General features: G+C 36.5%; 3 protein-coding genes across 4 annotated transcripts; 1 reads left to right on the forward strand and 2 right to left on the reverse strand.

The window, feature by feature from the left end:
• LOC142548792 (peptidyl-prolyl cis-trans isomerase FKBP20-1-like) lies at nt 1–4728 on the forward strand. The gene is made up of 6 exons (XM_075657315.1): nt 1–232; nt 2200–2324; nt 2793–2926; nt 3006–3085; nt 3907–3999; nt 4445–4728. Exons 2-6 carry the CDS (start codon nt 2219–2221, stop codon nt 4587–4589), a joined length of 558 nt encoding a protein of 185 aa, XP_075513430.1. The 5' UTR covers nt 1–232; nt 2200–2218; the 3' UTR covers nt 4590–4728.
• A 405-nt stretch (nt 4729–5133) lies between these two features.
• On the reverse strand, nt 5134–9487 carry LOC142548793 (E3 ubiquitin-protein ligase SDIR1-like). 2 transcript variants are annotated; one of them, XM_075657316.1, is made up of 9 exons: nt 9315–9487; nt 8020–8158; nt 7844–7898; nt 7699–7751; nt 7382–7610; nt 7137–7248; nt 6267–6312; nt 5633–5758; nt 5134–5390 (listed from the first exon to the last, which is right to left on the reverse strand). In XM_075657316.1, the coding sequence occupies exons 2-9, from the start codon at nt 8095–8097 to the stop codon at nt 5265–5267; spliced, it is 825 nt and encodes a 274-aa protein (XP_075513431.1). In that variant the 5' UTR covers nt 8098–8158; nt 9315–9487; the 3' UTR covers nt 5134–5264. The 2 variants fall into 2 exon arrangements, with proteins under 2 accessions (XP_075513431.1, XP_075513432.1); XM_075657317.1 differs by having other exon boundaries at nt 8020–8121; nt 9315–9481.
• A 1759-nt stretch (nt 9488–11246) lies between these two features.
• LOC142548794 (ribulose bisphosphate carboxylase/oxygenase activase, chloroplastic-like) lies at nt 11247–14205 on the reverse strand. Its single transcript, XM_075657320.1, has 7 exons — nt 13957–14205; nt 13158–13462; nt 12918–13023; nt 12743–12828; nt 12115–12587; nt 11605–11886; nt 11247–11529 (listed from the first exon to the last, which is right to left on the reverse strand). The coding sequence occupies exons 1-7, from the start codon at nt 13999–14001 to the stop codon at nt 11414–11416; spliced, it is 1413 nt and encodes a 470-aa protein (XP_075513435.1). The 5' UTR covers nt 14002–14205; the 3' UTR covers nt 11247–11413.
• Nucleotides 14206–14571: the final 366 nt, after the last annotated feature.

A 14571-nucleotide genomic window follows, 5' to 3' on the forward strand; every position in this document is an offset into this window, starting at 1 on the left:
TCATACCACGCGCTAGTGTCTCGCGTGTGATATCTTCCCGGCACTTCCGCTAAAGATTACAAAACCCAGCAAAGGGGACGCAGTAAAACAAAGCCACCGAAGATTCAACGGACGCTTTATGGCCGGCGATCTCTATCTCAACTACACCTCCGCGCGACGATTTTCCGAGTTTACACTTCATCCTTCCTCGAATTTCTGTCCTGCCCTCTTCCACCCTCCACTTTTCTCTCAGGTTTGCTTGCATAAAAGTTTTATGCTCTGTTTTTATAGTATTATTTGATGATTTGCTAGAATTTGGAGTGTTTAACTCCATATGGTTACGGATTTGTGTTGAAATTTTGAACGTGGAAGTGGAAGGGTAAGAATCCATGGGTTGCGATTGGTCGTTCTTTGGGTGAAGTGGTGTAATATATATGTATCTGATAAGCTTGTAGCTTTTGTGCAATTGTAGTGGTTCATCTGATATTATTGGTAAAGAAGTTGTTTTTTTCTTTCTTGGCAATGATATGGTGATCTTTTGCTCCATTTTCTTAAACGCATAAATGGTTTCTTTTGTCCGAAAAGAGTGGGGAATCTGCAAAACAAGTCTTTCTTTTTAGGTTTTGGATTTTAAGAGCAAAAACGGTTATTATTCTACCGGATGGGTTAAAAAAAGTGGATTGAATTTCATGTGCTTCTCCTTTGAGCTAGTCTAGCCATTGAGATAGTTGACCTTGAATTGACAAGCCCTGATGTTTGTTAAGTCAATCACCAATTAGAACCATGTGGCGGCTCGAATGTTTTGAGTGAGGTATATAAATGTTGAATTATCAAAATAATTGAATAATTTTCGGAGAAAAATGCTATAAATTTTCTAATTTTTTTTGGTGTGGGAGAACTTTTCATCAGGATTGGACGTCATGACGCATAGGATTCCCCTCACTTCTTAGACCATGTGATGTGCAATGTGCACATCACATTTCGTCCATTTTTTTTATGGCCCTAACAGAAAGGGACCAGATTTGCTTTAATAAATTTCTTGTTGGAAACTGCCATTGCAGAAGTACCAAAGCGCATCATATTACCGACCACCTATCCTTTTAACCTAAAAGAGAAGTCTTTGTTGGAACACCATGATCCGAACGATGTCATTGGGTGTTTGAATAGCTATAGTACAACCATCAACTGTTTTCTTCTGTTTTGACGTTGAAAATTGCTACTTGTGGTTGAACAGAACCATTTTAACTAGTCCCAATCTTTGAAGTGGTAAGCGGTGCAATTATTTTAATTAGTTGTTCACGATGGCAAAGAGCTTTCTTTGTTTACAAACAAACCTGAAAATATTTGTAGGCTATTGCGGCAACGATTTTGAATTTTCTTTCAATGTCCTGAGTTGACATTGGCATAAGCTGGATGATGTTCCTGTAAAACAAATAGATTTTATTAGTTCGATTCATTTTTCTGCGCGTTTTAATCTCACTGTTTCATAATCTTAGTCAAAGAATTTGAATGAATAGAATTCCAACAATGATCAGATTCGAAAAAATCTAACTAGACAGAAAGTTGATTCTAAGGATAGAGGTGGACATAGTTATTAGAGGTGCATGGATGCAATCATTCATAGATACAGAGTGAGATGCACGTTTTATTTAAGTGAGGTAGAAAAGAATGCACTATATTCTATAATCCATTGATTACACAAAAAATTAAAACCACCATCCCAAATACGGGAAACTATTGAGCAATATAAGACAAACATCAGCATAACTATATAAAACAAACATCAATATCTAATGAGAACTATTGAACAATATCAAACAAACATTATTAAATATGAATGACCATCTTATTGGTTTCACCCTGAAGTCACGATTGTTGCATCTAAGTTGTGTTTGAAATGCAACTTGAGCCTTTAAGACACTAGAGGCACTTTCATCACTAGCAAGCTATGCTTAGGTCCATGGGTTATGCTTCACTCTGCCTTGTGCCTAGGGACACACTTTTAATAACTATAGAAGCTGGAACATGTAATCTGTAATCATCAATTGTTGATTGGGACATGCCCTTGATTTGAATATTTTTTCATGTTAATACATTTTGTTCTTGGGCTAAAAAAGTTTACATGGTTTGATGTACAATTTTTTGGAAAAACAATTGTTGCATATTATTGTGCATTTTGCATGTGTGATGCTATGTATCTCGCTATCTCTCCACCCTCAGGCAACTGACAAAGAAAATCATGAGTTCTGTTGATTTGACTGGGGATGGAGGTGTCCTGAAGACAACAGTACGTCGAGCAAAACCTGATGCCATTGCTCCTTCAGAGACCCTTCCTCTTCTTGATGGTATGTTTACACTGATCCATGCACTTAGAGTTCCTTGTACTGTGGATTTTTCTTTATATCTTCACTATTTTTACTTGGATTCTACCTCATCTGCTTGTTATTATGAAAATGGTGTGCTTAGAATTTTCTGATAAATGGAAACACCTTTTTGTGAATCAAGGTGTTTTTTCCCCTGAAAATGGACCAAAGATATGCTATACCATATTTATGTTTCGAACTTGAACCATGTCTCTTCGTTTACATGCCAACACTGTCAAACATGTAAATAGATGGTTTTAGGACATGGACGCTTGGTACTCATGAATGGAATTGTGTTTCCTAAAACCATGGGGATGAAAATTTTAAATAAAATGAGATTTTCATAAACTGAATCTTTCATATCTCTTTTCTGATGGTTAATATCTGTGACATTTCTGCTCATCTTGCTCAGAATGATTAATGTTTTAATATTTTGATTCTTGTTGACAGTTCATTATGAAGGCATTCTTGCCAAAACTGGTGAAGTTTTTGATACTACACATGAGGATAACACTATATTCACCTTTGAATTGGGCAAGGGGTCTGTGATTAAAGCATGGGATATTGCACTGAGAACCATGAAGGTGAATGTAACTGTATGGATGGAGCTATTATTGCACATTATCCTTTCTCAAGCTTTTGTTTCTCCACTATTTTTGGCAGGTTGGTGAGGTTGCAAAGATCACATGTAAACCAGAATATGCCTATGGCAGTACTGGTTCTCCACCTGATGTTCCCCCAGAGTACCTATCTGTTCTTCTTAAGTTTGAATACGTTGCATGAACAGAAGCTATTAAGATAATACTTTTGGTTGCCAGAAAATGTGCTGGAAAGTGCGAGGAGGGCAATTTTCATGCACTTTTCTTGTATTGCATCGAGTTAAATTGTTGGATCCGGCATAATCTATTTTTGCCTGTGGAGATCAAATTTTCCATGAAACTGATACCAGCTTTATCTCAATTTTTAATCTGGGAGGGAGATTCTCAGCACGCTTTTTCCTCCTATTTTTTGCAACTTTCTGATGAAACTTCTTTATATAGGAATTATTTTTCTGTAAAATATGGCGATTGGCGGAAACGTTAGATATCCCATAAAATTCTTGGGATTTGTTTATGTGGATTTGGATAATCCTCCTTCTTGGACTAGCTTTTGATTAGAGTTAGGCCCAAGTCCTAGTCTAGAAACAAAAGTATGTTTCAAGAGTTGCTTGATTGAAAGGTGTTTGGAAGGATAAATGATTAGTTTGCTGGAAACAAAAGGTGGTAAAAAATATCTCTCTGTTGTGATACGGCCAAATGATATTCTTGGGAGACTTAAGTAGAGCAAAAACGAAAATGAAAGTCCCGCATTTGATTTTTTATAAGGGTTGTCATTTACATTAATATTTTGCCGGTATGGTTGTTGAAAGTCTGCTGGTTTGATGGCGCTTATGCACTAATGCACATGTATCCCTTTGCACGATACAGCTGACCAATTTTATTATTTTGATTGAAAATTCACTCACAATAATGTTTCAGAAACGTTTCTCTTAACTATGCATGTCATCTATGAATTATGTGCGCAGTTCAACGCTCCTTTTTGAGGTGGAGTTGGTAGCATGCCGTCCTCGTAAGGGTTCTAGTCTAGGCAGTGCTTCGGATGAGAGGGCCAGACTGGAGTAAGTATAATCTGTTCAAATTTTCGTTCTAAGCATTCTGCATTGATTCAATTTCCCGTGAAAATCACATCCACACTAATTTAGGGTTTGGAATAATAATAGAAACAACTTCCGAGTTTTTGGAGAATTACAATGACACCTCCCTCCTAGCTCCGCATAGTATGATACCTTATCTACAATGAGAACTGTTGTTGTAGTCACTCTTTCAAAACCTCAAAGGAGGTTTGCTATCATTACGTAATCTTCTTGATAGTTGATCTAAGAAGTGCGCAAGATGTTCAAATAAATTGATCGACACTGCCCAAAGTATAAACGATAAAATTGATCAGAACCTCAAGCGGGGTCGATATACGTTTCATCTATGGTTTGTTATGTGTTTTACAACCGCATTTAAGTTTCCCAAATTTGAGAATACATAGATGTTTCATGCTACATATTTGTTCAGGGAGCTCAAGAAGCAGAGGGAATTGGCAGCTGCAGTCAAAGAAGAAGAAAAGAAGAAAAGAGAAGAAGCAAAGGCAGCAGCTGCTGCTAGGATTCAAGCCAAACTTGAAGCTAAGAAAGGAAAGGGAAAGGGCAAAGCTACATAAGCTCATTTGCATGATTACTTAAAAATTTATTATTAAATGAACCTATCATATGAGACCTTCCATGAAAATGCTGTAATCTGAGATATTATGTGAGCAGTCAACTGATTAAATCTAAAATATTAAACTTGGCACTCTCTAAGCACCCACCTTTGATTTAATTTTTCTCCAAAAAAACCTATCAAGGCTTTATGCTGCTATGTTTTTACGACATGTTTGAACTTCATTATGGTAAAAAGTTCATTGAAAAAAGGATATTTATATATATATATATATAACTTCTTATTATTTTTATGACAAAAAACCTATTTTTATCGGGCCGTCGCCTGCTCCTAGAAATCCAACAAAGCTAAAAGGAAGTTTTATAGTAACTAATTTTCAATTATTTTATCTTTAATATTTTGAACCTTTTCAAGCTAAAATATTCTTTGCCTTTTCGTTAATAGGAAAAAAAATTCTCACACAAACGCGCACAGATCTCTACGAAATTCCCTTTTGTAAGCGATATATCTCTGGGTAGCCGGGCGGTAGCATCCAGGACAAGAAATATGGAAATCGATGCGATTAATAAATATCTTCATATTCTATTGAATCCAAGTTTTGAACCAGTTTACATATTTATACCTCTATGTAAAGACAAGTTAGCACATAATTTTTACGTCCCCAAAACTGTAAAAGCTAGACAATATATGAAGCATCGCCTTCTCCTTGTCCAGTCTCAGACCATTGCGATCCGGCTCTAAATTTGCAAACTGGGCATGTCCCTTGTTGCCGTAGCCATGGATCAATGCAATTTACATGAAACTGTAAAAAAATGCATGAATAAATCGATGAATGGCCTTTAAAGAAACAAAGCAACCAAGTACGACCTCCAAACAGGGCAGGCTGTAGTACATCACAACATTGATTGCACTGAATCATGTGAAACTCAAATGGGATGTAACAGTAATTAAAAAAGTGATGTTTACATCTGTGTTTTATAAAACGGGAAAACAGAACTGCACTATAACATCCAACGAACCAAAAAAAATTGAGCCAAAGCAAACCTGATGCAAGCATGGCAAGCTACGAACGAGTTCTCCTACATCAACTTGCTCCAAGCAAACACTACATGTCAAATCATCATCCGAGGTCTTTGTTGACCCATGTGCATTTGAAGGATCTTGCTTTTTCTGCATTAAAAAAAACAGAAGGGAATTTGTTAATGAGGAAATCAGTAATGATCCGAAACACAAACTATGAAGGCAACAACAAAAATTGGGTTATTTTCCAAAAGCGTTATACACTGCTGACAGCTGTGTAACTTGAATATAGGACCAAACAAATAAAGTTGCCTATGTCAAATAGATATATCAACGTGTAGCACTTTGAATATTTTAAGTTGCTTTTATCACTATACATGCTTATATAACATCCTAGGAAGTTTCCAAAGTAAACTATGTTAAGTGCCACAACAACAGCAAACTTGACATTCGAGTAAATCTATCATCTCACCGCTAAACACATGAAAATAAAATATGTTCAAAACACAATGGTTGACATATATTTCAGAATAGCTGTTATGATTGTGTTTTCTTCCTGAGGCCTTAAATTTGAGTTGAAAGCAAAAGCCAAAAAATAAAGTGTCAGCAACAAAACCAGCCAATATCCAAAATAATAGAAGTGGAAGAAGTATGGTACCTCAACTGAAGTTGAAGAAGAAGCTTGCAGTACAGATGGACCAATGCTGTCAAAAGGACCAAAGAAAGATCCATGAACAGTCAGCAAGACTTAAAACCTTGTTTAATAATATTGAAAATTTGCTCCCTAATAAAAGAGATAAAATCATTGCTGTCATGACGTGTTCCATTTTTTTCCTCATTCCCACACATAGGAAACAAACACATTGTCAAGATTTAGAAAGGAAACACTCCAACAATCAGTCATTCAACACTTTAATGGGAAAACTTGGGATTATTAAAAAATTTGAAAATTAAAAACTTCAAGACTTTTCCGTACAATGCAGTCCAACACTATCACGTTGCGAATAAACAAAAGGTAACATAAACAATTGAACAAGAATAGATATCCAACTTGATAATGCCAACACCCAATATATGGTATATGTCAATTTCTAAGTAAAATATACAGATTTATACTCGCCTCTCTTGTTTGATACATTTTATAACATAGCTTGGTATGATAATTTATCAGAATATATCAAAACATGTAACCAACTAAATGTGTAAGTCAACATCGAAGGTTAAACGAAGGGTTTCTAGAACATACGTAAAAATGACAACTACTTTCTAGACTAAGCATCAATAGCGTGTCATCATAGAAATTAGCTTCAATCATGGTAAAAATACTCCTGCTGACATATAGTTAGTGGCTACACCAAAACATTCTAATAAAGCAATAGGGAAAAGGTGTACTATAATTGACAAAACAAAATATTATTGCGAAAGTCCTATTAACAAATATATTTATTGAACATCTACTATATGAAAGAATAAAAGGCAAAAAGATTTTCATATTTTACTAAAAGGAAAATTTTCCACCACAACTAACCTTTGAGGGCCTGACACCTTGTACTTATGAACTGGAAGAGCATTGATCTCTCCCTCAGTCATTGAAGCTGCAGGAATATTGTCAGCATCCAGTCCTCGTAATGCTTCATAATCTGGACGGTGAATAACATGCAACTCTTCATCAAATTTTTTTTATTACTTAATTCTGCACATCTCTAAATTGATCACCTATAAATAGGACACATTTTATAGCTTGATATCAGATTTTCCCACGACAAGTAATACCTAAATCATCAAATTCCCTGTCCAGAAGTGCAAGCTGGAGTCTGAGACCTTGCAACCTTCCCCTTGTTGCGAGAGCTATAGATGGTGGCATGTGCAGCCGTAATTCTGTGTGGCCAAGAAGTCCACTTGCAGCAACAGCATGAGCTTGAGCCTGTGCTTGAAGTTGCTGACAAGTTGCGTACATCCTAAGGGTGGTTGCCATAAAAAAGACACCAAGCACCAGCCAAAGCTTTGCATTGTAGAAAAGAGTATTCAATGTTTAGCATTTTACAACTGATTGATGCGAATAATCCAATTTCATAGAGAAGAACACCAACCAAAAAATTAGGAGACATTTGATGCGAGTTCAAAATCATAAACAGCAATAGCACTGCCACATAAAATGAAAAATCGCAAAATACAGTCAATGGGATGAACTAACACAAAAGAAACAACAAAAAATGGTAATCTAAGAGATAATACCTGTGACAAGAAAAGCAAGCGAGTTTGTATTGACTGGTCGGGCAGCATGAACACGCTGCTCAGAATTAATTAAACGACAATCATGTGTCAAAGAGAAAATTATCATTGATGGTCAAGAAAAATGAAGACAAGTTCATAGTTTACTGGAGCAAAACTAGAAAATGCTAGTACATTACCACTGCACGCCGCTCAGGAATCAATCCTTGGAAACCAGTCTCTATATCTCCTCTCGTGCCTCGGAAAACAAAACTCATGGTACTTCAAAAACTGTCACAGCACTGAACAAAAAAATCTCTCACAGAATGAGAGTTTATCCTTCCATAAGAGAAATAAACTGTATGAGTCATCAGACAAAAGGAATAAAAAATCCAACAAAGGCCCCTTCTGCAGATTGAGCTATGCCTATACTTGATCGATCACTCAAAATTTTGTACGCAAAAAAGAGAAAATAGAACACTCAGACTCATGACGCCAACCTCTCAGCTGTTTTAGCAGCAAAATGGAACTTTCCATTCTCAAATTTCACGAACTCGTGCAAGCCCTCTATCTTAAAAAAATCAAGGTATTTGCGAAGTATCAGAAACAATAACAATCAGTTAAAATCATCAGCAATTATTCTAAATGTTCTAAATGAATTCCCCACCCAATCGAAACAAGTTCTTATCCACAACCTTCTCCATATTAGCAACTGATGAGATTCAGTAAAATATATCCCTGACATAGGAAAACAAAGCATCTATCATGCTTTCTCTGCAACAAAATATTGCTTAAAGTTTATGCTGATAATTGCAGCATCATGTACTTCAACGAAAAAGAGAATTCAACCAAGAGAACAGCCTCCCCTTATACACCACCACAAAATCTAAAATAGATTGATCGTTCTATCTTCAAAACAATACATGGAGCTTCTTTTTGTGGGATAAATTGTTGCAAAATATTATGCAATCAGTCTTCCCCAAATCTCACATAAAATTAAATTTCCAAAGAACTACCGAAGAACTTAATAAAAAGCAACAAATTGCGGTTTTCATCATGCAAATCACATTTTTCCAACTAATCCGCTACCTTCCACGGTTAAAAAAACAAACAATTCAAGCAAGCAATCAACGACAACTCTCCCCAAATTTGCCGACAAAAATACATGGACACCGATTCTAGATCAAATTTCACACATTTCACCCTGCCGAACAAAAGAAACAAAACAACCAACAAATTGGTGCAAAATTTATGCTCGAGTCACCTCATAACCCCAGCTACAATACAAAACATTAAATAATTTAATACCAAAGTAATCGTGCATATCAATCTTTTTTACACGCATAACTTCGCCATTCAAAAACATTCATCTTCCAGAAAGGAAAATGTTCGAGCCCGTTTCTCCTAACAATGATTATAATTGGTTCAATTAAAACAACAAAAACTCGCAATGCTACACGAGCATCTAAATTGGAAAATAAAACAAAGTTCTTACCGAGATGGATTCCTCTGAAATTACAAGATCACATAGAAAAATTTTGATCTTGGTTGGATCTACGTGGGCTCCGAGGCACAAGAATTGAATAGGCACGAAGGCGTAGGGCTTTCTTATATTGTAATATTTTTATTAATTTGGAAACCACATTTTCCACACAAGTTTCTGGAATTTATGTCGGAACCATGTAATCCATATACATTTCTTTATACATGTAATTCGTGGGTTTTTTGAGATGTGAAACGAGTTAATCCTATCGATATTCACAATAAAAAATAATACTCTTAGCATAAAAAATTCATAGATTACCCAAATAAGAGATTCGACTCACAAAATACAACCTTTGAGATCGTTTTACACAAGTTTTTGCATCTTTTTTTTTCCTTTATCATAAGTAATTAAATTGAATTGGCATATCGTAAAACGATATTATGAATTTATATTGGCGAGATTAATAAATTCAATCTATAAAAATAAAAATCTATAAAAATAATATTTTAACTTAGAGTGTAATATTTTTTTATAAATTTGTTTTAACAATAACTAATTAGTACCATGGTTATTTATCAACTCATCCCTCAAGCTTTAAACTTTTGCAGGTATAGCCCACAAATCGAATGATTTTCTATAACCAACCAAAAGGTAACGAAAATATAAGTCTTAATAATATTGTTCGCAACAGCTCTATGATCGATGCTCTTGTATATCCCATTACTCCAAGCCTCCAAAACCAAGAAAACGTGCATAGAATTGTCTATTAGAATCAAATCACAAGAACAATTAAACAAAGCCACAAGTATGTACCTCAAGAACATCACCAACGTTTACTACATTCGCATTTGGAATAGGCTTCACTGGAACCCATTCTCCCTAGTGCTTTATTTGTATTGCAGTGATTGCATCTTCTTGCACGAGTAGAGTGATTGAACTAGCATCAGAATATGGGCTAACTCCTAGCTCCAAGTCAGGCCTACCACAGTTTGGGTAATAGTTCATTCTAATGCCTTGTTTCATTTCTTTATGCAAACTTTTCAGACATTTTTCTTCCTTCCCCATTAACAATGACAAGTGTTTAAATAGTTCATCCGTCACCTATGAATATCAGTAGCGTATTCCTCTACGGATTCCCTGTGAAATGAATATGAAACGTTAATGTTCTGATCATTTGAAACGATAATCATATGCAAATACGTCTCTAGTATCATGATATCATGATCATAAAAATTAAAAGAGATAGCTGATACATATATTCATCAAATGAAATAGAGTATTGTGAGAGGACAATACTTCATAGTTCATATTCCTCTTATTGGATGACAATGGCATCAAGAAAATAAGGTCATTCCAATCGAGCTTTTGATAGGATTCCAAGTGACAAAGAACAGGGGGATCCAATTTCATATGAGAAATTTGAAATCATTGAAGATTGGGTTATGGAGAAAGAAACGGGCTCTGAAAGTTCAGAAACTGCCGACTGGATGGCTGTTAATCCACCCTTGGGCAATGCTACGGTCTTAGGATCACGAGTCCATGATTTTGATGCCTTAGGTTCAGGTACTTGCTGCTATTTGTTGAGAAATATACATTAAAGAGTGTTGTTACATTATATATTACTAGGTTATTGGCAATTTACACGATTTGAGGATTTTGAAATTTTTGACTGGGTGAAAGAAAGTGAAGAAAATGGCAACGAGAGCATAGCAAGCATGTAGATTCTGGCCAAGAAAATCTTCGTTTTTCTGGTGGGGAAAGTATATATATTAAGATTAATATAAGAGAAGCCGTTACTTAAAAACTCTGTTGTATGACACATACGACTTGTTCGGAATATATGTTAAAAATTAATTTACGTGAGGACATTCATTAAAATATCTCTGTTGTATGATATCGGACTGTTTGGAACTGAATACTGCCTGTAAATTTGGAGTATGCTTGGCGATGCATCACACTTGTATGTTTGATTCAATTTTGTTGTAGTAAACATACAAAAGTAGATCCAATACACAGCACAAAACCAATACTGACTAGTGGTCTAAACATACTCGAATCGAATACTCTAACCCAGTTCAATCCATTAGAGCAGAAAAACAGACACAACTTTACTCCGTGTATAGGCACGACCCATTGTCACTTCTTGCAGTCGGATCGAAGTTTGATGCACCTGGGTCTGTGCAACCTTCAGGCACTGGAACTCCAACTTGTTGGGCTGCTTTGCCTGCAAAGGGAATTTAATACAACAGTCAGGAAAATTACTAAGCAGAATATTAGGCATTAAATTCAAAGACTTGACCGTAGAATGTCCCTCTTTCGATAGAATCCTTGTTAGCATCTCCCAGGGCAGCATCCTTTAGATATTTGTCTGCCAACTGCACTCTCTTCACATTATCCTGCTCCTGGACCAGCATGTACCCGTATTCAAGCAATTTCTCAAGCGTCATCTTTGGTTGCTCAAACTTCGGTGGCCCTTCCCTCGAGTTCACAAGCTTCTTACCGATGCTATCTACTCCCACTCCGCTTATCCATTCCCTAACTTTGTCATCGTATACTCTTGCTCTCAGAGCACCGAAGAAATCTGGAAGACAGCGAGGACATTTTTGGTTTGGTTTCAGTAAAATCTAACTCAAAATATTCGAGGAAAATGTTCAAACTTCGTTTGGATATAGAATTCGAAAGATGAATTGATATGTGGAGGGTAATTGCTCTATAGAAATGTTAAAATTTTACAATAACTGGTATAGGACAAGAGTAGAAATAATTAATCATCGCTTTTACGGCGGGGTCGAATAAACTGTGTTCTTACCGATGGATTGTCCAGGGAAGGTGTCGACGAGTTTGACAACAGCTTCTTGTGGGACATTATCAGTTCGGAAAATACCGATGCAGACGCCAATACGATCCTCACGAGTAGGAGCCCAGTAGAACTTCTCCATACGGCCATCACGGATAAGAGGGGCGTACAAGGTTGAGAAGTCGTTGCCCGTAACGATGATGGGGACTCGCGGATTCTCCTCTTTGTTGTACATACCAGGGAGCTGCACATTTGTGGGGTTGTCAGCTATGTTCATGAGGGTGGCATTCACCATTTGGTTGTTGACTGTATACTGTGTGGTTCCACCCATACGGCCCGCACCCGCATCAAGATCGTTGATGAATAGGCAGCACATTTTGCCTTTCCTGATGATGTCTGCTGCTTCACGATACCTCTGTCGGATCAGCTTCGCTGGTTCTCCGGCGTTCCCGCTCTCCAGTTCTCCGGCGCTCATCATGATGGGGCTGTAGATTAGGTGTTTTTTTTTTGTCAGAGAAGACATAACCAGAAAATTGATATTACATCGAAACTCCGTATTAATATTTGTGTTCCTAAAGAATTTCTGTCCCCATAATCTGGCATTATGAATAGAGATACTGGGAAATAATACTTTACTCACTTGATTCCCATCTTGGCGAAGACAAGCTCGCACTGGAACGATTTACCCTGACCCTTGCCTCCCCAAACACCCAAAATAAGAGGAATCTGCACCAAACATTAAATCAAAGTTAGAAAACACAATGTATTTGGATGGGATGACCCAAAAATACCACACAGAAGTAATCAAACATCACCTTGATGTTAGGCAAGCTCATGAAATTCTTGGAAATGTGAACAACAAGCTTGTCCATGAATGCAGGAGCGATGTAAAATCCATCCATTGTGTTGTCCAAGTTATATCTGTCAGCAATGATCGCCAACATCAAAACCAGCCACGCCCCACGTCCATTTTTTTTTAATTCAAAATCATGCAGTAATTTCCCTGGAAATCAAGAATGACGCATATAGAGGGAGAAGTAGACAAATAGACCTACGTTTTTTGACCAGTGCTGATGTACTCGTACGAGCTCATGATGGCGTCGTGCGTTCCCATACCGTCGGGTGCTTGGAATAGGGAATCAGTCATACCCTTTCCTCTGGTAATATCCTGTTGATCGTCGGATATATCGTTGCCTAGACCAGCCCATCTATCGGCTTTTTTGGCCCCTTCTGCAGCAACAATCTTTAAATTTGAAGATGGGTTCTTCACTATCAACGAGGAATTCACCTTCTTCAAGCTGGTGCCTAAGAAGGAAGAGCTTGGGACCGCAGCTCCAGCACCGGATCCATGCAAGTTCAGCTGCATCATCATATCTCAAAATTTTAAGTCTTGTTACAAAAGTTAAGTTCCTAGTAGTTACCCTTCTACAAAATAAAGCTAAATTTATGAATAGCTTAATTTCTTCAAGATACAAACAACAACGAAGTTGCCATTGATCAATTACCACAGTGACCAAGCACTTTGTTACCACTCAGGATATCATGAAGTCAAAAAAAAAAACATAACACACATACACGTAACATTAATAACAAAGCTCAACACTTTTAATATGTAAAAGCTAAGCAAATCCAAGAAATGGCTTTAAGTATGTTTCTTTTCTAACTTGTGGGTCTGAGTTTGAATAGAAAGATCTGAACTCTGAAAAAACTTGAATTTTAATCAGTTTGTTATCTCATATAAGCTAATCAAAACCAAGAAAAGGATTTGCATGAGTTTATTTTCCTTTGTAATGTTTAGCCAAACAAGTAGTGGATCCGCATAGTAAGTAAAATATATAATCAAGAAGTATGCACCGGTAGATGGTTAACGGCTCCGGCAGTCGAGAGGGCGGCCGCCATTGTTGTTAACCGTCACACTTGACTTAGCAGTGTCCAATTACAAGTTGTAAGAGAACCTATAGCAAAGGGAGTTTAAAAGGTGTGCACAAATTTAAAAGCTAAAGGGATTGGACTTCGCATCCCCAGTGGCCACACACTGAAGATAGCCCATTGTAACGTGGTTTATGAATTAAAGGTTGAAATTGCTCATTTTTTCCCTGACTTTTGGGTTGCAATTAGTCGGTTTGGCTTTTGAGGATGGCATTTTATCTCCACTCTAGTCCACTCGAATTTTAGATAAGATACTTAGATTAAAAAAATTAGTAAACATCATTTGAATTGGTTTGTCTACTTTCTTTTCGGAGTACTTTTGTTTGGGGCGGTAAATAAATCTACATGGGGGGATGAAATTGTTGTTTTTCCCCCCCCCAAAAAAAAAAAGAAAAAAAAATCTTGAAAGTTACTATTATTATAGTTAAATTAAAAGAATATGTTAATCTGTATGATTTCTTAAAAGTTCAAGTCTTTGCATGTAATTTTAGATTTTAGTTTGCACTAATATTTTGATTTCTACACTAGAATTTAAATATT

Source organism: Primulina tabacum, chromosome 6 (assembly GCF_025594145.1).
Source record: "Primulina tabacum isolate GXHZ01 chromosome 6, ASM2559414v2, whole genome shotgun sequence".
Taxonomy (NCBI): Eukaryota; Viridiplantae; Streptophyta; class Magnoliopsida; order Lamiales; family Gesneriaceae; genus Primulina; species Primulina tabacum.